The sequence below is a fragment of the Protopterus annectens genome, chromosome 2.part0 (assembly GCF_019279795.1).
Source record: "Protopterus annectens isolate FY-2018-M chromosome 2.part0, PAN1.0, whole genome shotgun sequence".
In the NCBI taxonomy this organism is placed as follows: domain Eukaryota; kingdom Metazoa; phylum Chordata; order Ceratodontiformes; family Protopteridae; genus Protopterus; species Protopterus annectens.
The window spans coordinates 102779385-102803123 of record NC_056728.1 but is presented as its reverse complement, the minus strand read 5'-3'; the positions used below and the strand labels follow the sequence as shown (position 1 = coordinate 102803123).

Below are 23739 nucleotides of genomic sequence, written 5' to 3'. Positions count from 1 at the left end.
TGTCTTAAGAACACTGCAAATCCATCACACCCTGTGCACCAAGTAAGCAAGTAAGAGACATATAATATATTTTTTCAGCAGTCATCACATTTGGGTTATTCCTGCCAGGGTAGCCCTCGGCCGGCCCGAATACCAGAGGTTTAGTATTTCTGCGTTGGTTGCTGTCACATCAGGACTGACGTCAGGTCGTCAGTAATGTAAAGTAAGGCAGCTGACACCATTACATCAGTCTTTCTTGCCAAGGAGCCCAAAGCAGACGCAGGTGATGTTCTTTGTGTTTCACTGTTGCAGTCATCACATTTGGGTTATTCTGCCAGGGGTAGCCCTCAATCGGCCCAAAAACCAGAGGCGTACTATTTCTGCATCGGTTGCTGTCACTGCAGTACTGACGTCAGGTCGTCAGTGGTATAAAATCAGGCACCCAACATCATTACATCAGTCTTTCTTGCTGAGGAGTCCGAAGCAGAAGCAGTTTGCATGAGTGCCGGTCGGCCACTACCTGAGTTTTCGTTCCGAATTGAAGCTGAAGTCTTCTAAAGCTGAGTACACGCTGATCCTTTTTTCTTGCTCTAACCAATGTCAGAAAAAGTTTGTCTTACCTGTGGAAAGCAAATACCACACCAAGACTTCCATTCTTACTGCGTCACCTGTTTAGGCCCAGATCACCATGTCCCTCGCTCTCACTTTTGTGCTTTGTTCAACGCCAGAACTATATGTTGTTGGGCCCGTATTGTAGCTAGATATTTTTGCTGTCAGTCCTCGAATTCCAATATGGCTTCAGTAAGCCATCCGACTACCGATCTTCCAAAAAAAGTAAGGATAAAGACAGATACAGACCGCACAGATCCAAAACAGCCACCGACACTTCTGTTAAGCTAGTCGTCAGTTCTCCGGTCCTCAGTGAGGTGCTTTCACAGCCCCTGATGCCCACTCTGTGAATTCGCAGGCCGCTACCGAGACCCTCTCTGAGTCCGGTATGCCACAAGACTCTTCTTCGACTTAGGATCCTGCGGATATCTCTACCTTGGATGGGTCCGGAGCCGCTGAGCAGGCACCAGCATCTGAGGAAGTACTTCGCACTACCAATACTCGACACAAACCGGTGACTTCTTTTGCGTATTCAGTTCTTTCTAAAACTACCGAGTTTTTAAGGCCCAGGGTATGAGCTACGCCCAAACAATCGTCGACCCAAGCTCAGGCACCTGCTTCCTTGCCTCAATCTCAAATGCTTAAAATGGCGGAAGACCTTATTATGCTTATTAGGGGAAGCCAGGCTACCCCTTCCAAAAGAAAAAGAGACTTGTCCCCAGTAGTTTTATTTGAACAGGAGTCTGATGACTCTGATGCTTTTGAATATGAAGACATGCAACCCCTCTCTGCTTATGAGGATTCTGATGCAGAGGAATCCATACATTCTGCCTCTCCACCCAAGGATTTTTTATTTGGTGAAACCCTTCATACGTTAAGGGAGCATTTCCAATAGGAATGTCAGGACTATCCTCAGTCAAAAAAGAGACTCAGGGAGTTCTTAGATTTACCACAGCACAGACGTTTGGCCATTCCTGCTGTCCTGGATGTTGTTGATGTTTTATGGAATCCAGTTTGACACCTGACACCCTTCCTCCTGCTCCCAGGAAACCTGACAGGTACTACAGAGTCCCCGACTCTCACAAATTCCTTTTCAAAAATCCTACTGCTGACCCAGAGGTCATCTCTCAAAGACCTAAAGGAATTAAAGCAACCTCCGCTAAGAATCCCACCCCCTCAGACAGGGATTCCCGAGATTTAGACTGATTGGGTAAAAAAGTATACACCTCTGCTACTCTTGCTATTAGAGCACTAAATTGTCAGTTCCACATGCTGAAATATCAACAGCATACCATGGAGCTCCTCAAACATAAAATATCTTCCTTTCCTGCTTGTGCAGAAAATAAAGAATTACAAGAGCTTATGCATTCTGAAAGTCAAGTTACTAAGCACACCTTGCAATGTGGCTTTGACGCCCTAGAAGCTTCTTGCAGGGTAGTAGTCACTGGTTCTGTCCTTAGAAGGCATGCTTGGCTTAAGGAACAGACCTTGCCAGACCATGTCAAAGCAAAATTATTGGACGCACCATTGAACAAAGACAGTTTGTTTGGCACCAAGGCAGAAGAGGTCTTAAGGATGGAAGAAAAAGCTAAACCTATGCAGACAGTTAAAGACTTTTTACAGGTCCAACCTCCGAGGTTCAGTAGGCATTGCCCCTTTAAGCACTGGTCCTTTCCGGCCCCCTCCAGACCAGCTCAGCCCAGACCCAGGGGAAGCAGACCCCCCCTGACAGCAGCCCAAGGGAGTTTAGAAGTCTAAGCAATGGAGTTCCTCCTCTTCAAAAAACAGGGAGTGCTAAGCAACCCCCTTATGGTAAGAACTCACAGTGACTTTACACCTCCACCCCTTACCTCTGCCCATCTGCTTCCTCTGCCCACCTGCTTGTGGCCCTAGGAGGAAAACTCTCCTTCTATGCAAACAACTGCGCCTCTATTACCAATGACCTATGGGTCCTCAGCATAGTGTCCCAGGGATACAGATTTTATTTCCACACTCTGCTAACCCCAAAAGGGTTACCACATCTTCCTCCATACCAGTGGGCAGAGGCCAAAAAGCAAGTCCTTTCCCTGCTCTCCATGAGGGCAATACAGCATGTTCCTGCAGAACAGATAGGCCAAGGTTTCTACTCCAGACTCTTCCTGGCACCCAGAAAAGAAGGTACCTGGTACCCTGTCCTCGAGCTATCCATTCTAAACACCTTTCTGGTGATACCAAAATTCAAAATGCTCACCCTCCTGCAGCTTCTTCCTATGCTGTCCAAAGGTGCTTAGTTAGCCATCCTAGACCTAAAAGAGGCCTACCTATATGTCCCAATCAGGGAATCTTGCAGGAAATATCTACGTTTCAGGGCAGGATCTATGCACTTTCAGTTCTCTGTGGTTCCCTTTGGCTTATCCACTGCTCCCAGAGTTTTCACAAAATGCCTGGTTCCAGCCATTGCTTTTTGCAGGCAAAGAAATATTCAAATTTACCCCTACTTAGATGATTGCCTGATTCAGGCAGACAGTCAGGCAGACAGTCAGGAAAACCTGTTACAGATCTGACCTGTGTAAAGGACCTACTGACCTCCATGGGGTATACAGTCAATGAAAAGAAATCAAAACTAGTCCCCACACAAAAAAAATTGTATTCCTGGGAGCAAACCTGGACACAACATCCCAGATGGCATTCCTTACTCCAGAAAAACAAGCCTACCTGACAGACTACTTCTCTCAAATAGCCACCAGAACCCAGTTATCTGCAAGGAAAATCCTGCACCCTTTAGGGTTCATGGCCTCCTGCATTCTACTCATTCCGTATGCCAGACTGCATATGAGGAAACTACAATGGCACCTAAAAAGCATTTGGTGTCAACACTCTTAAGACTTAGAAACTATCATACCAATGAAACCTTGTCTAAGGAAAGATTTTCTTTAGTGGGCAGCAGCATGCAACCACAACATAGGACTTCCCTTCTCACAACCCCATGCCGCCCAGACCCTCACCACAGACACATCAGACTATGCCTGGGGTGCACACCTGGACGGCAGGTGCATTCAGGGCCATTGGAGCCCAAATCAAATACATCTGCACATCAACCAAAAAGAGATGCTAGCTGTTCAGCATACCCTGACAGCTTTCAGGCCCCTACTCTCCCCGGGGCCTCTACTGATCAAAACAGATAACACCACATTGATGCGGTACATGAACAAGCAGGAACGGACACACTCTTATCCTCTCTGCAGGCTCGCCATGACCCTCTGGCACACGGCCTCAGCCATGCAACTACACCTGCTAGCACAATTCCTGCCAGGCTCCCTAAACTCTCTGGCAGACGACAAAAGCAGAAACCTGCTAGACCCACACGAGTGGCAGCTAGACCACAGAACCTTCACCCTTGTAACCCAGAAATGTGGCACCCCGAAGGTGGACCTCTTTGCCTCCCACTCCAATCATTAGCTCAGCAAATTCTGCACCAGGGAACCTCACAGCAAGGCCTGGAAAGTGGATACTCTATCCTTCCAGTGGGTAAACCTCTCTGGTCTATGCATTTCCCCCTCTACCACTCATTTCAAGGGTACTGCTCAAAATAAGGGAGGAAAAATGGAGGGCAATCCTGATGCCCCATACTGGCCACACCAGCACTGGTACCCACTGCTGCGCAGCCTGTTACCCATGCCACCATAGCAACTACCTCAGATCTCAACACTCCTGACCCAGAAGAATGGAGAATTCATGCATCCCCAATTGCAGACACTCAACCTGGCAGCCTAGCTTATTCCTTGACCTCTACTCAAGCTGCCAGCCTAAGCAAACAAATCCTAGATGTTATAAGTGAGGCCAGATGCCCCAGCACTAGAAAATCCTATGCTGACAAATGGAAAAGGTTTTGCACCTGGATCCAGGCTAAGGGAGCCGAAACAGCACAGCCCTCCGTACCTCTCATCCTGGATTACCTAGCAGATCTACTACACAGGGGTCTATCCATGTCTTCTGTTAAAATTCATGCCTGTGCCATCTCTACTCATTACAGCACAGAGCCACCTCTCTTCTCACACCCTCTCATCTAACAGTTCTAAGAGGGGCTAACAACTTAAGGCCACCCAGAAGAGCTCCTGCCTCAGCTTGGGACCATAACTTTGTGTTGGAAAAACTCACCCTACCCCCATTTGAACCTGCAGCTTCAGCAGAGTTAAAATTCCTCTCTTGGAAAACAGCCTTGCTTCTGGCCATCACTTCAGTTAGAAGAGTTTCAGAGCTACAAGCACTCATGGCTCTAGAGCCCTTTATCATTTTCCATGCTGAAAGGGTCTCCCTCAGGACCAACCCATCCTTCATGCCTAAAGTGGTGTCCAGTGTGGCTCTCAACCAATCCATTAATTTTCCCCTAACCCACAAAACAAGGGGGAAAGGATTCTGCACTCTCTAGATGTGCACAGGCAGCTCAGATTCTATCTAGACAGGACTAAATCTTTTAGAAATACTGACCAATTGCTAGTCAGCTTCTCAGCAGGGGCAGAGGGAAGGCCATATCCAGTAAAACAGTCTCCAAATGGATAGCACACTGCATCCATTTTTGCTGGAAACAGCACGGCAAACCGCCCCCAAAGGGGGTCAGGACACATTCCACCAGGGCAACCTCCACCTCTGCAGCTTTTCTCAGAGGGGTCCCCACCAGGGACACCCTGGAGGCTGCAACATGAACTTCTGTTCTTACCTTCACCAAGCATTACCACCTGCCTATCTTCTCCAAGTCCAGGGTAGGCTTTGCCACCGCAGTCTTGCAGGGCATCCTAGCCAGCCCCTAGTCTTCTTGACTGCCTTCACCCTTTTCTTCAGCTTTGGGAATCAACCCAAATGTGATGACTGCAACAGTGAAACACGAAGAACATAGTACAGTTGTGTACACTTACCATAAATGTAGATGTTCGAGTGTATTCACTGTTGCAGTCCTGGTCCCCCCCTCCATCCCTCTTGTCTCTCTCTCTCTCTCTCTTTCTTCCTGTCTCCTTACAGGGAATTTTTGGTATGTACTTTCTACTGGTGGTATTCTTCCACCATAACCTATCTTCCTATTTGGGGGCTCCTGACAGTTGGGGCAAGAAAAAGTGATGTAATGGCGTCGGCTGCCTGATTTTATACCACTAACGACCTGACGTCAGGCCTGGAGTGACGGCAACCGACACAGAAATACTAAGCCTCTGGTATTCTGGCTGACTGAGGGCTACCCCTGGCAGGATAACCCAAATGTGATGACTGCAACAGTGAATACACTCGAACATCTCCATTTATGGTAAGTGTACACAACTGTACTGTCCTTTCCCTGCTCTCTATGACGGCAATAGAGCATGTTCCTGCAGAACAGATAGGCCAAGGTTTCTACTCCAGACTTTTCCTGGTACCCAGAAAAGAGGGCACCTGGCGCCCCATCCTCGATCTATCCACTCTGAACACCTTCTTGGTGATACCAAAATTCAAAATGCTCACTCTTCAGCAACTGTTACCCATGCTCTCCCAAGAATGCTTGGCTAGCCACCCTAGACCTAAAAGAGGCCTACCTCCACATTCCATCAGGGAATCATGCAGGAAATATCTACATTTCAGGGCAGGATCTCTGCACTTTCAGTTCTCTGTGCTTCCCTTTGGCTTATCTACTGCTTCCAGAGTTTTCACAAAATGTCTGGCTCCTGCCATTGCCTTTTGCAGACTAAGGAATATCCAAATTTATCCATACTTAGACTACTGGCTAATTCAGGCAGACAGTCAGGAAAAGCTGCTCAAGCACCAGACCTTTGTAAAATCCCTACTGACCTCCTAGGGTACACTATCAATGAAAAGAAATCCAAACTAGTACCCACCCAAAGGATTATATTCCTGGGAGCAAGCCTGGACACAGCATCCCAGATGGCATTCCTTACACCAGAAAAGCAAACTTACCTGACAGCCTACTTCTCTCAACTAGCCACCAGACCCCAGTTATCTGCAAGGGAAATCCTGCAAGCTCTAGGGTTCATGGCTTCTTGCATTCTACTCATTCCATATGCCAGACTGCATATGAGGAAACTTCAGTGGTACTTAAAAAGCCTTTGGTGTCAACATTCTCAAGACCTGGAAACTCTTATACCAATGATACCTTGCCTACTGAAAGATTTTCTTTGGTGGGCAGCAACATACTCCCACAACAAGGGACTACCTTTCTCACCCCCCCCCCCCGCCGCCCAGAACCTCACCACAGACACATCAGACTATGCCTGTGGTGCACATCTGGACGGCAGGTGGATACTGAGCCAGTGGAGCCCACAGCAAATCCATCTGCACATCAACCAAAAAGAGATGTTAGCTCTCCAGCACACATTGACAGCTTTCAGGCCCCTTCTCTCCCAAGGGGCTCTCCTGATCAAAATAGACAACACCACTGTGATGTGATATATCAACAAGCAGGGAGGGACTAACTCCTAGCCCCTATGCATGTTGGCCATGACCTTTTGGCACACAGCCTCTGCCATGCAACTCCACCTATTAGCACAATTCCTGCCAGGCTCTCTAAACTCTCTGGCAGACCACTTAAGCAGAAACATTCTGGACCCACAAGAGGGGCAGCTAGACCAAAGAACCTTCACCCTAATAACTCAGAAATGGGGCACCCCCAAAGTCGAACTCTTTGCCTCCCACACCAACCATCAGCTCAGCAAGTTCTGCACTAGGGAGCCTCACTGCATGGCTTGGAAAGTGGATGCCCTATCCTTCCCCTCGGTCAATCTCTTGGTCTATGCATTTCCCCTACTACCTCTCATCACCAGGGTTCTGCTCAAAATAAGGGAGGAAAAACCAAGGACAATTCTGATTGCTCTAGACTGGCCTCACCAGCACTAGTATCCACTGCTGCGCAGCCTGTCCCCACTGCCACCATGGCATCTCCCTCAGACCCCAACTCTCCTGCCCTAGAGGGAAGGAGAATTCATGCATCCCCAGTTGCAGACCCTCACTTTGGCAGCCTGGCTTATTCCCTGACCACTCATCAATCTGCCAATCTCAGTAAACAGGCTCTAGATGTTATACGTGAGGCCAGATGCCCTAGCACTAGAAAGTCTTGTGCTGACAAATGGAAATGGTTCTGCACCTGGATTCAGGCTAAGGGAGCTGATACGGCACAGCCCTCCCTACCTCTCATCCTGGATTACCTAGCTGACCTGCTACACAGTGGTCTCTCCTTTTCCTCTATTAAAATTCATGCCTCTGCTATCTCTGCTCATTTCAGCACTGAACACCCCCTTTTCTCACACCCTCTGATCAAACAGTTTTTAAGAGGGGCTAGCAACTTCTAGCCACCCAGAAGAGCACCTACACCAGCTTGGGACCTAAACTTTGTGTTGGAAAAGCTCACCCTGCCCCCCTTTGAACCAGCATCTTCAGCAGAGTTAAAGTTTCTCTCTTGGAAGGCAGCTTTCCTTCTGGCCATCACTTCAGCCAGAAGAGTCTCTGAGCTACAAGCACTCATGGCTGTAGAACCCTTCATCATCTTCCATGCTGACAGGGTGTCCCTCAGGACTAACTCATCCTTCATGCCCAAAGTAGTGTCCAGTGTGGCTCTCAACCAATCCATTCATTTGCCCATCTTTTTCCCTAATCCACAAAACAAGGGGGAAAGGATCCTGCACTCTCTAGATGTGCACAGACATCTCTGATTCTATCTACACAGGACTAAACCATTCTGAAAGACTGATGAATTACTGGTCAGCTTTGCTGCAGGGGCAGAGGGCAAAGCCATCTCCAAACAAACCATTTCCAAATGGATAGCATATTGCATCCATTTCTGTTACAAACAACACAGAAAGACCCCCATAAGGGGATCAGGATTCACTCTGCCAGATCAGCCTCCACCTCTGCAGATTTCCTCAGAGGAGTCCCCACCAGGGACATCCTGGAGGCTGCCACATGGACATCTGTTCACACTTTCACCAAGCCTGCCTATTTTCTCCAAATCCGAGGCAGGCTTTGCCACTGCAGTCTTGCAGAGCATCCTAGCCAGCCACTAGTCTCCTTGACTGCCTCCACCCTTTTACTCAGCTTTGGGAATCAACCCAAATGTGATGACTGCAACAGTGAAACACGAAGAACATAGTACAGTTGTGTACACTTACCATGAATGTAGATGTTCAAGTGTATTCACTGTTGCAGTCCTGGTTTCCCTCCCTCCACCCCCCCTCTTCTTTCTCTCTCTCCTTACAAGGAACTTTTTGATATTTACTTTCTACTGGTGGAGTTCTTCCACCATATCCTGGCCCCCCCCTTGGGGGCTCCTGACAGGGCAAGAAAAACTGATATAATGGTATTGGCTGCCTTACTTTGTACTACTAATGACCTGACGTCAATCTTGAAGCGACAGCAACCGACGCAGAAATACTAAGCCTCTGGTATTCGGGCCGGCCGAAGGCTACCCTGGCAGGGATAACACAAATGTGATGACTGCAACATTGAATACACTCAAACATATACATTTATGGTAGGCGTGCACAACTGTACTTTCTCCTTCCTGTTGACCCTCAGGGAAGGGAGACTGCATTATTCCACTGTTGATGGATCTACTCACCCAGCTAAAGGGGTCTCTCATTCATCTCAGTTGATCACATTTAAACTAACACCACGGAGGACTGGATTTTCACTCCAAAACTTGCAAACTGCTCTACAGAAATTCTACCTATCCTGAGAGAGGCAAGAAAATGAACTACAAGAAAAGTAATTCTTATCCAAATGGAAAATGTTTTCTGTTTGGTGGCAGGTCAAAGTGTCACACATCCTCATGCAGGCTTTAACATAGAGTAGGAATAGCTTTCAGGATTATTTAACTAGGATATTTTATTATTCCAGTATTAATCTGCATGCTTCAACCATTTCTGTTTGCCTTCCTTGCTCCCCACCTATCTTTCTCACCCCCCACCTGAAACAGTTCCTAAAAGGGGCTATATATCTAAGACCTCCAAGGAAAAACTTTGTCCATTCTTTGGACTTGGAACTGTGTTTTAGAAAAATGTACCCTTGTATCTTTTGAGCCAGCAGCTTCTACTCCTTTAAAGATGCTCACTTGGAAGACTACCTACTGATAGCAATCACCTCAGCCAGGTGGGCCTCAGAACTACAAGCCCTGATGTGAAAAGAACCATTCATTATTTCTTTACAGGGATAAAGTTTCCCTCAGAACTAACCCCTCTTTTATGCCCAAGGTAGTATCAGAATCAAGCTGTTCATCTGCCAGTATTTTTTCCTAACCCACAAAACAAAGCTGAGTGAATCCTACATTTTCTGCATGTTCACCAACAGGTAGGTATTACTTTAACAGAACAAAGTTCTCAGATCGAGCAGAACGTCTACTCGTGGAGTTTGCAGAAGGAAAATAAAGTAGATCGGTCTCCAAATAGACTGCTTCAAAATGGATAGCCAGTTGTATTATCATCTGTTTTACTCATCATAGAAAGCCATTACCAGATTATGTCCAGGCTCACTTCATGAGACACACGTCAGCCACTACTGCCTTCCTAAAAGATGGCCCTACTTAGGCCATCTTGGTAGTTGCTGTATGGTCATCTATCCACACCTTCTCCTAACATTAGCATTTAGGCACTACAGCCAGGGCTAGGGCAGGCTTTGTCACTGCTGTCCTGTAGAACCTGCTATTCCAGGGGTCACCAAACTGCGTAGCCCCCACAACTCGTAGCTTTGGGAGTCCTCCCTAGAATCATTACTGTAACACTAAGAAGAGCATAGTACAGTTGTGTTAAACTTGTAATTGTAGATGTTAGTGTAAATCAGTGTTGCAGTACAGACTCCAACCGTCGTACCTCTGTCTGCTAGCCTCTTCCCATGCCTGTTTTTCTTTTTTCTGATTTGGTATCCCTTATCCAGCATCATCCCTTCAAGCCCATGTTAAGAATTTTTTTTTCTCTTTCAGAACTGTGACAACTGGAAGGGTCATGTTGTCCTCAATCATCTGCCTGACTATCACAGCCTAGAAAGACCAGAAAATTGCATTGATGGATGCCCCTGTTATTCCTGGATGTCCAGACTTCAATCTTTGAACATCTATTGACTAGGGTTGATGTAAAGACTGTGGTATTCGAGGCAGGTCTCAGCTTCTGCATGGCAGGAAAACTCAAGAATCAGTACATTAGCATTGATTTACTCAAACATCATTCATGAAAAACATTACAGAAATGAAGAAACTTTGGACTGCTTGGAAAAAGAAGTGACAGAGGATGTGCGAAAATTTGAAGAACAAAATCCAGATATTTTTGAAAAGTACGAAAAAGAAACATGGATATGAGAAAGAAAGAGAGATCTTGTGTGGTGCAATATTTATGTAAAGGAGAAAGCCAAAGTAGTCAATACATAAAAAGCAGCTCTAAATATATTTGAATAAAAATACAGGCAAAGGCACCCAGATATGGAAAGTTTCACAGTACAAAAAAAATGAAAAGAAAAAGTGGGAACAGAGGATTATTACAGTAGAAGTTAAAGAAATAGAAACTGAAGTTATGGATTACCTGCAAAGTGGATGATTTAGTTTAGAAAATGCAACACAGGTAATGTTGCAGCATAATGGAGTAATGCATCCCCAAATTAAGGAGAAATAGGTAGAATGGGAGACATCTGAAGATGAAATATAATCATGGCAAAGAATAAGAAATGTGATACGATGCAATATTTATGCAAAGGCGGAAGCAAAACTAATTAGTACGCAAATAGCAGCACCAAAGATATTTAAGAGAAATGCGAGCAAAGGCACCCAAATATGGAAAATTTCACAATACAAAAAAAAAAAGAAAACAAGGGGGGAAAGTAGGAAAGAGGATTAGTAATGACGAAATTAAAGAAACAGAAAATTAAGTTATGGATTACCTGTAAAGTGAATGACTTGGTGTAGAAAATCCTTCACAAGTAATAATCACAGCATAATGGAACAACGAGTTCCCAAACTAAGAAGACATGGGTGGGACAGGAGGCATCTGATCTCTTGCCATATGCTGATGCTGTGGAGTCTTCATTAGGACACCAGTACAAAAGTTCGGTTAGAATGGCACAGCAACGAAGGAGCAGGAAACCGTGGCAACTCTGACACTCGCAATGTTATGGAGTGATGGGCCAGTGAGTTCCCATATGATGGAACAGTATATGATGCAGGATGCAGCTGAAGAGGATATGACATAGGAAAATGTTCTGGAACTTTCTGTAGGATGCCCACAGGAAACAGAGAGCAAAGAATGTGCTTTTGAGTTTAGAAGAAAATGAACTAAGGGAAGAGTTGTTTGATTTAATAGAGATAGATAGATAGACATATTAAGATTGATGAAAGAAGTAGATTACAGAAAGTAAATAAAATCCAAAATGTTAGAAGACTAATAAAATGGGTAAACACAGTAATCAAGACGATTAACAGAAATTTGTATAAAGTAACACAAGTAAATAGGATATGTTACTGTGCAGCTAAATTAATAACAGATGAAATCTTACCACAAAAACATAGAACATAAGGGAAAGGAAAGGAAAAAATAAAATGTTATCATGGAAGCTTCAGATATAGAAAACAATAAAGCAAGACAAGAAGTGCCACTGTTAGAAGAATATAGAAGAGGGATCAGATCAACAAAAATACTAAGAAAGCTAGACATTATAAAAGCAATACAAAGTATAAGAATTTTACAAGATCTATCATACACTGTTGCAAATAGTAAGCTAAAAATATCAGCACAAGCAGAGAAACTTGAAAGACATGCAGATAAAGGACAAGTACGAAACAAGCAATTCACTGATGACCAAAGAACTGGGAAACAAAGGAATGTAAACAGAAGTAGAAACAGATACATTTTGAAGAAATACTTATGAAAACCCCGTGGAACATTACAAAGATGCTGAATTTGTAGAAAAATTAAAAGAAACTGTAAGGAGTTCAAATGTACAGGATATGAAATGGGATGAAGTAACTTCCAGAGAAACTGAAACAAATTTAAGAAAAGCTCCTAACTAGAAAACCTTAGGCAAAGATGCAGTACCAAACTGTGGCTAAAAGTGTTAACATCTTTACACAAATATTTAGCCCCGAGTAAGAATTACTTATATGTGCATCCCAAACAGATACTAGCCTATTTAACAACAGGAAAAACGATAACTCCTCCTTAAGAGTGAACCCATAAGCCTTTCTAAAAACTATAGGCCAATAACTTGCCTTCCAGCGATGTACAAAGTATATACTGGATTTGTTGCAGGCAGAATTTATAGGTGTTTAGAAAAAAAGCAATTATGGCAATAGAACAAAAGAGTAAGAAAAGAGTTACATGGAACAAAGGATCATTTGTTGCTAAATAAAGCCATAATAGAGAATTGTAAAAAGGGGAAACATGGATAGATTACAAAAGAGCATTTGATAGCATCCCACATTCATGGGTAAAGGAGTGCTTACAGATGTGTAAGATGCATCCTACGTTGATCAGTTACATTAGAGTGACAATGAAAAAGTGGTAGTGCTCTTTGCAGTTAAGCCATGACAAAGGGCAAATTATCCTAGGGATAAAAATTCAAGTGGGGTATTCCAGGCTGACTCTTTGTCACCGCTGCTTTGTCTTGCCCTTAATTGATTAAGCTGTTTACTTAACAGATTTTGCCCTTGGTTACAATTTGACTTCCAGAAAACAACCTTGTTTAAAGATGTCTCATCTTATTTTAGTGGGTGACTTGAAGCTGTATAGTTCATCAGCGGAGGAGTTGAAAGCATAACTGCAAGTGAGTAAAACTTTCTCAGATCATGTAAGAATGTCTTTCGGTCTTGATAAATGTACAAATGTAATGTTTAAATCAGGAAAGTTGCAGTACCAAGAAAATATTAACGTAGAACAGAAGTGTGATGTAAAGGAACTTGAACAGGAGTGAGTGTATATGTATATATATATATATATATATATATATATATATATATATATATATATATATATATATATATGAGAATTGATGAAGGATCGGCAATAAAACACAAACAAATGTGAATAAAATTCCATAAGGAATACCTCGGAATACTAAAACTTACTACTTTAGCAGAAGCATTCCAGTAACAAGCAGGAATGGTAAACAAACTTCAAAACAGGCAAAACAGCAAACTTTAAAATATACCAAGAAGACGAAAATTGAGGAACAGTACCCAAAGATAGACCAAGTATTTATTCCAATAGACCAAATGTTTATTCTGGTTAAGCGCTTTTCGTTTGACAGAATTGCAAACTTCTTCAGACATTCAAAAATTCAATCTAACAAGCATTTAAATATAAAAAACATTTAACCACACATTTAATTGACAAGAACATTTAAAGGAGAATGTACATTTAAAATATTTTCAAGCACCACTCACTAACTAACGGGAACCTTCCTTAATACTGGTCGACACTAGACAAGTATTACTGAAAAAGTAATATTGTAAATTAAAATAAAATAAAATAGGGTCATTAGAATATAAAGCAAACTAAGGTCCTAAGCCTTAAAGTGTCATCTAATAAGGCTTTTAAGTTTTAAAATGCTACTAATTGAACAACCTTCATTTAACCCTGGCATATTATAGGCATTTAGCCTGATCTGCCAGTTTAATTCAAGCTCAGGAATGGTAAACAAACCAGAAGTAGACAAAATTCAGACAGCAAATGAATATGCCAAAAAAAAAACAAAAGGAATACAAGGAGACGAATCTGATGAGAAGGAAAGAAATGTGGAAAAGCCATAAATAAAGTGGCAGGTATAAAGATCTCTTGGAACACCCTCATGTTGATATGGATTTGATACAGGAATGGCTAAGGAGAGAGGAGGTGCAACCAAAAGATTAAAGGTTGACAAAGGCAGTCCAGGATAGTGGACTATGTACATGCTGGTTTACAAAGTCTATTGAACTTCTGGCAGAAACAGATAAATGTAGGTTTTGTAAAAAAAAGCGTTGGAAACAGTCACAGATCTACTTGCTATGTATAGTACAATCATGGCAAACACCCTATACACTGAATAGCACAGTAATGTGGCAAGACTGTTGCACTGGGGATTGAGCAAACACTACAGTATGGAAGTAGCTGAGAAGCATTGAAAACATGAGCCACAAAGAATTATAGTGTACATTGCAGTACATTATATGAGATCACCCCTTACCAACAGTTCAAAAAATAGATGCGAGAAAAATGGATATAGTGGTCCAAAAAAAAAAAACTATGGCAAAGATGAGGGCAGTGTGGAAGAAGGATACCCACACAGTTCCAATAGTATTTGGAGCAATGAGTGTCATAAAAAAAAAAAAAGAATCTACAGTTGTACTTAGATATGCTACTGATATGTGTAACTTCCTACGAATTGCAGGGGGAGTCATTTCTGGGTACACTGTGGGTGCTGCAAAGGGCACTTTTCACTAACGTCAAAGAATGAAATAGTACTAATTTCATGAACTTTAACTGTACCCTGACTTAGGAATGGGGTTTATTGCCATCATGGTATTAGAAACCCAAAAGATTTGGAAAACTTAAACAGAGGGGATTCAGTTCTTGATGTAAAGCAGCTCAACAGCTGATGCCTCCTTCTATTTGCCCACATTCCCTATCCATTCTCCCTTGTCCACTGCTGCATCTATGTGTTTTAATCTCTGTTTGTTTCCTTGGTGTGATGGATGCAGGCTTTTGTAGGATCTCTGAGAAATTAATTGTGCATCCAAACTCCTAACATGTTTGGCCCTCACCAAGCAGCTAGAAGTACAAAGTCTTGTACCCTCATATGGACAGTATGGAGCCTCATCCTTCTGTCTTTCATATCGTCTTCACCATCCTGTCCTGCATTGGTTATTGCACTGTCTTCTCTGGGGCTAGACCGGGCCTGTTTCCCATGTCCAGGGTCCTTATCCCTTCAGTGACAGAATTCTTTATTATCAAATCTCCTGTCTAACTCCTGTTTTCCAGTGCTGGATCTTCTGCCTTCGTCTCCTTTTGAATCCCTTCTTACTTCTTCCTGGCTAACTTATGGTCTTTCCTGTTCTCTTCCTCTCATCTTGATTCAGCCTGCTAACTTTCATCCCCCAAACCTTCTTCATTTTTGGCCACTCCACCTTCTCTGGAGGCTCTTGTGTTCTTTTCGAGTCAGCTTTTGGGTCAGTGCCGCTTTTCTATTTGTCGTTTTCGTCCCTTCTATACATCTGTCTTATTTGTTTTTATTTGTTATTTATTTAAGACTTTTTTGACCAAGTAAGTGTTCTGGTGTTGGGACACTTTTCAGCTATGACATGAATGTAATAACACAAAGTGTTACTACTCTTTGCAAAATGTCCTACTTCACTCATTCCCTTTTTCTTCTTTTACATCTGTGCCTTCCTTTTCACTGACTGAGTTAGCTTCCCCATGCCCTCTCCTGTTAACTGCTCACTTCCAATCACTATCCCCTTCCCATTTTTTACTGTTAGCATCCCCCTCTATTAAAACTCCGGGCACCAACAATTCCCACCCTTGGACTCCCTCCAGTAGTGGTACCTTCTGTCCATGTACCACATCCGCTCTTCATCATGTTAATGGCTTACCCATTTTCCCTCCTTCCTTGATACCTACCTATTATTGTGATCTCCATTGCCAACATTCTGAATTCCCACATGCCATTTCCATCCTGTCTGTTCTGCACCTACCTCACAAACTGCCTGCAACAAGTCCCTGAACTACATTATAAATCTCCACCTGCTCCCATTGCCTGTCAACCAACCTGTACTGATTCTGCCCTATGTCAGTAACCTGTTTCACTGGCTTAGAAAACTACTGGTAAAAACAGATGAACATGAAGGGACTCTGGCTGACAAAGTTCGCAGATGATTGCAAGTTGGGAGCTGTTATTAACTCCCCAAGTGATGTTGACATCCTACAGAAAGGCCTCAGTGAGACCAACGACTGATGTCGCAACCATGGCCTTAAGCTCAGTGCCAAAAAATGTGTCTTCATCCCCTTTGGGAAAAACCCGGTTCCCTTGAATTACCACATTGATGGTAGTCCACTGAACACAGAAGGCGTTATAAGAGATCTGGGAACACAGGTTAACAGCAACCTCCCTTTTGACCACCACGTTGCCACTGTGGTTAAAAAGTCCTTCTGTGTGGCACATCCCATTACTAAGGGTTTTGCATCCAGGAAGAAAGAGGTCATTGTCTCTCTCTACTGTTCCCTCATTAGGCCAGTCATCGAGTACAATGCCCTATTTGGCATGTACCTCACTAGACACCTGCAACAACTGAAGAGGCCGCAAAAGTACCTCACAAAGAGAATCCTAAACCTTAAACACTTGGCCTATATGAACAGACTCAAAAAACTCCCATCTATTCTCTGTCTCATATCGCCTACTTAGAGGCGATCTCTGCTTGACTTACAAATCCATGTGTGACCCAGCTGTGTTAGAAATGCTGCATCTAAAGAAATCCCAATTCCTCCGCATCACACACTCCAGAGACCTCATCCTCATTACCACAATCAACAGAACATGCTGGAGTGACAGGTGCCTCACCCAGAGACTGCCCATGCTATGGAATAGACTTCCCATACATGTCAAGCAGAGCACCTTACTGGCCCTCTTCGAGAGAAATCTTATTGAGTGGATGGGAAATAGAAAATTCACCCCCGGGGATCACTCCAGTGGCTCTAGTCGACAGAGGCACTGGGAACTAAGGTCAGGTGGCATGATGCCAGGGTAGTCCTATGGGCTAGGCTTGTAAAGGCTCCGGGGCCATTAGCCTAGTACACACCTATAAACCTAATCTAGGGATTGGGGGGGGGGTCACACTTTTAAGTCTTGTGAACAACTCACTGTGCATCTGGCTGTTGATCAATGTGCTTGCGTGGCAGATAACAATAGAATCTTCTAGCAGTGCATTTTTGTTTTATTACTATAGTGTAAAATAAATCAGATGATAGTGAGACTAAGCTCAGTGTGAAATCCTGTGATGGCGGAGGGGAGGAGCATGGTAGTTTATCATAACCTAAGTTTAGTTGAGCAACAGCCAGATACACAGTGACTTTACGTTTTTATTGTGACTGGTGCTGTTAAATCTTTATCTAATTAAGTACAAAGTGTTTGTACCAGTGTTTCAGTCACTGTCATTAAATGTAATCTGTTTAAATGCTCTTGGATTAATGACATAATTGTAATTTACAAGGCATTTTTTTGTGGAAAATAGAAAAGTATATATTACTTGTTACTTAGATTACAACTTGGATCTGATGAAACTCTGACAAGGGCGAAAGCGCTCACTTCTTGTCTTTACTTAAACCATGGTTTAAACAAGCAGTACCAAGCCTGTTTTCTTATTTTTAAGAAGAATGCAAAGTGGTCTTTGACCTGGATCTTAGTTATGACTACAGTCTGTTTTATTAATTTATATGCCAGTATCATTTCTGTATGGCTAGTTTCCCCTTTTTTTACTTTGTTTTTCCATAAGGAAAGTGTGCATTACCCTTAAGGCTATAAAACTACATTTCCTTGGTATTAGGTTACGTTATCTGTGTATCTGTGTATCTGTGTGTGTGTGTGTGTGTGTGTGTGTGTGTGTGTGTGTGTGTGTGTGTGTATGTGTGTATATATATATATATATATATATATATATATATATATATAGATAGATACACACGTACATGCACTTGTATAAATATGTAAACAAGTGCACTCGTATATGTATATATATATATATATATATATATATATATATATATATATGTACAGTCACACACACACACACACACACACACGTGTGTGTGTGTCTGTGTGTGCACGCACATGTGTCTTTCTATGTGTCCTGTATCTAATAACAGACTGTAATTCTGTCCAGAATTTCTGTTGCCTATAGGGTCTGGCTAGCCGAGACCCTAAATTTGCTAGGAGTTAGTGAAAATGAAATAAATGAGCTCCTGTTAGATCCATTGACATTTAAATTATGTAATATAGCATTTCCTAAAAATGTTTATTGATTTTGATTTTTTTTATTATTGTTATTTGTCACTGCTTAACAGAAAACATGTCTGTAAAATGTCAGGAGGAGTTTGGGCTGCTGTATAGTTGAGAGATATAATTAACATTTTCTATGAATTGTTTTAAGTGGTAGCTTTACACTTAAATCAGGCATTTGCTGAGATGTAATTAATTTTACGTGGTTGATTTGCACTCCTTTTTTATTCCAAAAAGTGCAGTGAACATAATCAGTAATAAAATATAAATCTTCAAAACCTTCATTTGAAATGTATAGTATGCTGTTTCAGGATGTATTTGAAGGTGTCATGTTGTTTTCATCAGCTTGTGGTAACGCGACTGGGAGTGGATACAAGGGTGACCGTCTTAGGCCATGTCCAGCGAGGAGGAACACCTTCAGCATTTGATCGGGTATTGGTATGTTGAGCATATTACAGTATATATTTCTCTCTCTCTCTTATTTTCTGTGTCCTAATACGTGATTTGGGCTTTAGAATTTAGAACTTCACATCCTAAAACCTGTAAGTGTAGCTAAAATGAGTGTTATCATAATGCTTGGCAAGATACAGATGTTTTGGGGCACATTGTATTTTCCACTTAACCATAAGAGTTTTTAAAAACACTGTTTAGCTAGCATGGGATAAGTGCATTTTTCATATGGAACCACATTACTGTTGGCAGCATTCTTAAGGTTGTGTTGATCTACAAGTTTATGTTGAGAGTTTCGGTGGGCAGATTTTGCTGGATCCAGAATGACACACTGTGCCTTGTAAAACTGATATGATATTACATTTGTTCTGTAATATCTGATTTGTTGTGGTGCTTTGAATTAGCTTTCCTTTAAGCAGATATGTCCACATGTGGCTTAGTATTGCTGTACAAGGGAAAGTGGATATGTGGTGTGTCTGTTCAGCTGTACTCCATCTCATCCACACTTACATAGTGGACAGTGTATTTGAACTGATTTCTTATTGATGTCCGTATAGAATTGTGCTTAATTTGTCTCCCTTGTTTACATGTGTTCTTACAGAGATTCAACTGATTTGGCCCAGGCAGTTTGTTTTCTTTGTTTAGCAAAATATCTCCAAACATCATTGCTTTTGTGACAGGCACACTGATGTGCCTTTAAATGTGTATTTTTTCAAGCAGTTTTTCACTTACTTGTGTGCTGCATTGTAGTGAAATGTTTTTTTCTTTGCTCTTATCTCCTGTAGAGTAGCAAAATGGGAGTTGAAGCAGTGATTGCCCTTCTGGAAGCTACGCCTGATACACCTGCCTGTGTAGTAAGTCTGTCCGGAAACCAGGCCGTGCGTTTGCCCCTTATGGAATGTGTCCAAATGGTAGGTGCTCTTTTGCGGTGTATCTTTGATTTGAAGGCACTTGCATTTCCATTTACTTTTGCCCTTGTGGCTCACATCAAAACTGATAAAAGGTTCACAGCACTCATGTCACTTACCCACTTAACAAGTGATTAAATAAGTAGGGTTTTGTGTTTATTTAGGAACATGTGATTACTGCATAGAGACGGTAAGCTGCGATTTCTGGCTACAGAATGGATAATGTTTACCACATTACAGAATTGTGGTGGTCATACTAATAATAAAGATACTGGTACCTGTATCTGAAGTCTTTCTTTTTTTTTTTAATTAAAAGTTGGTTTATTTCATCTGACAAATTGGTACATATTGTGCAGTGCTTATGTGTGGTGCACTAACTCAGAACCTTGGTGACTGGATCACTTCATAGAATTTGCAGAGTTTGAAATTAAACTTACTTTTAATTCTTTAACTAATGCCGCTAATCTAGACCGGTACCAAAGGTTCCAATATTTAGTTTTGTTTCTTACAAAGAAATATTTCACATCTGTCTACTGCTTGGGCCAGATTAAAACCAGTTGCTGTAATGGTAAGTCCGCTCTAATTCTGAAAGACTTGTTCTCAATGTAAGTGAATTACTTCGGTGTAAGGCCTATCTATAAATAGGCTTTCTACAGGGGGACAAGAATCCAAAACACCTGCTGTTAACCTGCTCGCAGTTTAAATGGTCACTTGCACTGAAAGCAAGTATTTTGGAATTGGACCCAGTACCTGGATCACATGTATTGTCCTCCCTTTGTCAGTTTTACATTCTAGGTTTCCATAATCAAATTTGAGTCCTGTGTTCCTGTAGCTGTCTTTTTAGTCATTCTGTGTAATTGTTTGATCCCAGAGCCCCCACTTATTTGTATGTAAATGTTTTCTTTTATGTTGTACATGTGCAATTCAACATCCTTTAAATAATTCATTAGATCTATGAACTACTTTAGTCTAGCCTCATTTGAGGTTATTAATAGTGTCAAATGTGGGCTGACTACTTGAGTTCTGCTAAATTAAGATAAAAATCTATTTCTTGCAGGTGTCATTCCGTCCATCCATCCACACCCCTTTTCCCCATTTATGCACATGGGGTCTAGGTGTCACTTTAACAGAGACAGTCATCTAGAGCCAAGGTTTTTATATTGCCAGGTGGCTAGCCTTGCTGCGGATTCCTGAAGCCATTCATACTCTAAAATCTTTTCTGTTAAGTTTTCTAAATTCTGTTGAAATGTATCCAGTTTAGAACAATTTCAGAGTATGTGCTGCCAGTAAAAAAGCAATTTCTTTTGGCTTTTCCCAGTTAGGGATTGCTACAGCGGGTCATCGGTCTGCAGGTTGATTGGCAGTGGATTTTTATGGTGCCGAGTTGCCAGCCTGACGCCCAACCTTTACAGAAGGCACACCCACACGCACTTACCTGCATGTCTTTAAAACTCACTTAGCCGCAGGGAGGACATGCAGACTCCGCACAGAAGGAACTCCAGATGAGAATCGAACCGAAGAATCTCTTGCTGTGAGGCGGCAACACTAACCGCTGCACTACCGTGGCCTAGGACTGCACCACCCCAGCCTAGGAATAGTATGTGCTGCCAGTCACCTCTGATTTTTGTTACATCTTCAGCAATCTTGATGTACCTCTGGAAGCATGTTATGTAGTCTATCTGGCATATAGAAATATTTGTGCAGGCATCAGCAGCTTGAACTTAGTACTGATTTTAAAAGTCCTGCAAATATCTGATCACTCTACATCTAATATTAATCTTCTCATACACCGCTGCTATTCCTGAACTTGCTTATGTATTATAATTTTTTGTTGTTGTTGTTACAATTCATTAGTGCCCCATATGTTCTGCCTACTTGTGTTTTAGTCTTTGCTTCAGTTATTATTTTAATCAACTGTGTTTTGCAAAAAAAAAAAATTCTGAATTTGTCTGTCCTATTCTTGTAGAAAATAAGAGCATTTCCCCAGTATTGTATAACATATTTCTGCCTTGGCTTATATCTATGCATTCATTTCTTTGCATTCCATTCTTGTTTCAGCTAATCTCTTTTGGTCCCAAAATATATTTTCTTTTCCACACACCACTGCCTTGTCAGCAATGTAGTGTCAGTTTTGCTTAGCTAGTCCAATAGGCTGTATCCCAAACTTCAGGGTGAATATTTTTCAGTGTTACCAAAGTGACCTATTTTTATATAAATGGAACTTAAATAATTTTAGATTGTGCTGAACTTAGCCAGTAAGACCATACATTATGTTTCTGAACTACTTAACTGTAGCCCCTTGCATAATCAGTCATCATCATCATCATCATCAACGTAGGGTTGCATTTATCATGTTATTTTGATTCACATAGATCAGTCTTAGTTGACTGACGTAAAAGGAAACTGTAGCAAAGAACTACCCTATAGAGAAACTAAGGAATTCATTCAGCATGAATATAATCATAAAATAAATGAGACACCGGCAGGGTCAATCAAAAGGTATGAATTTAATATCCAGAATGGCAGACTGTTTAAATAAGGCCCTGATGACTTGACTGACATAGTGACTGACATTGGTTGACAGTTAATTTTATGTTTCACTATTTATGGAAGATATGGAAAATATTTTAATAAACATTTCTTTGAGTAAAAGAAAATCACAGTTTTTATACATTTTGGTTAACAGAATAAAATTTGTCTCCAAAAGCAGTAACCAGCAAGGGAAGTTCAGATCATTAGATGTCCTTACATGCACCGCTGCAGTATTCCTTACTAATGGGGATTCCCTGCCATGAAGTCCTCCGTTCAGCCAGTTTACAAAAGTTTACCATTGCTTTAAGGTACACTGAACATCACCTGCTCACTCCTTGCATAATGTAGGGCATAAACGTGACGTTTAGGTGTGCCATCCTCAGAACTTCTTTGCTGCCAGTCCAAATGCTGTTTCAACCGCCGGTCTGTTGTCTACATCCGTTTTTTTTTTTAAACCGTTTTTCAGTTTATTGACCTTTCTGTGCTTACTCCTGTTTAATGGAGTCCTCCTAGTTGCAGATAAGTACCCAGTTGGGTTTTTGGTTACATTTTCTGTTTGTTTAGTGCTGCTTGGGGTTAATGTCATCCAGGAAGGGTAAATGCCAGTGTGGGAGACTGATTCCCCATAAAGACCACCACTATAAGTGTCTTTTTTGACTTGGCGCTGCTCACAACCATATGTCTTGTTCAGTTTGTTAGGCGCATGTCCCCAAAACTCTTCGTAGTAGGCTTTCTTCAACCAGCGACTTAAGCTTCTTACTGTGGGTACTATGGATGAAACTTCCTGCCCTGAGGGTCAGCCATCTGAGAAGGCGAAGGTGCATAATGTAAGACCGGAATCTTCCAGTGTCCAGCCTCCACCGGGTGTTTCTCATTAGGTTATTATGCACACGGAGGCTCACCTGGCTGTTTTGTCAGATTCTTCTTTTGGGTTGGAGGCCAGTGAGGATCTGGTAGGCAGCACGTCCGACAAGGCTTTGCAGGTGTCCATTTTGGTCATTCAGATGGAAACACAGATGACTCTTTCCAAGGGGTTTAGTGGGGTTCTGCAGTTTCTCTTTATGGAAGAGGTTCCTACTGTAGTTGTGGAATGCCATCCTGAGTCTGGGCTTTCTCAGGTTTCCAGAACAGCTGTCCCTTTGAAGAAGAAACAGAAAACTAACCATGATGTTCATAGTGCTATGCTGCTGCAGTCATCACACTTGGGTTATTCTGCCATCAGGCGGTCCCGCATTCGGCCTGAATTCCAAAGCCTTGGTCCAATGCTATACTGTCATTGCAGCCTCCTCAAGGGGTTTCAGTTCCTGCT

At 42.2% G+C, this 23739-nt stretch overlaps 1 protein-coding gene across 2 annotated transcripts in view; it reads left to right on the top strand.

The window, feature by feature from the left end:
- The window catches only part of PFKL (phosphofructokinase, liver type), a 905205-nt gene that overhangs the window by 487624 nt on the left and 393842 nt on the right, over nt 1-23739 (top strand). For both annotated transcript variants that reach the window (XM_044060589.1, XM_044060587.1), the window contains exons 9-10: nt 18886-18978; nt 19776-19901. In XM_044060589.1, coding sequence (XP_043916524.1) covers nt 18886-18978; nt 19776-19901 — 219 coding nt within the window. The remainder of the gene's footprint in view (nt 1-18885; nt 18979-19775; nt 19902-23739) is intronic.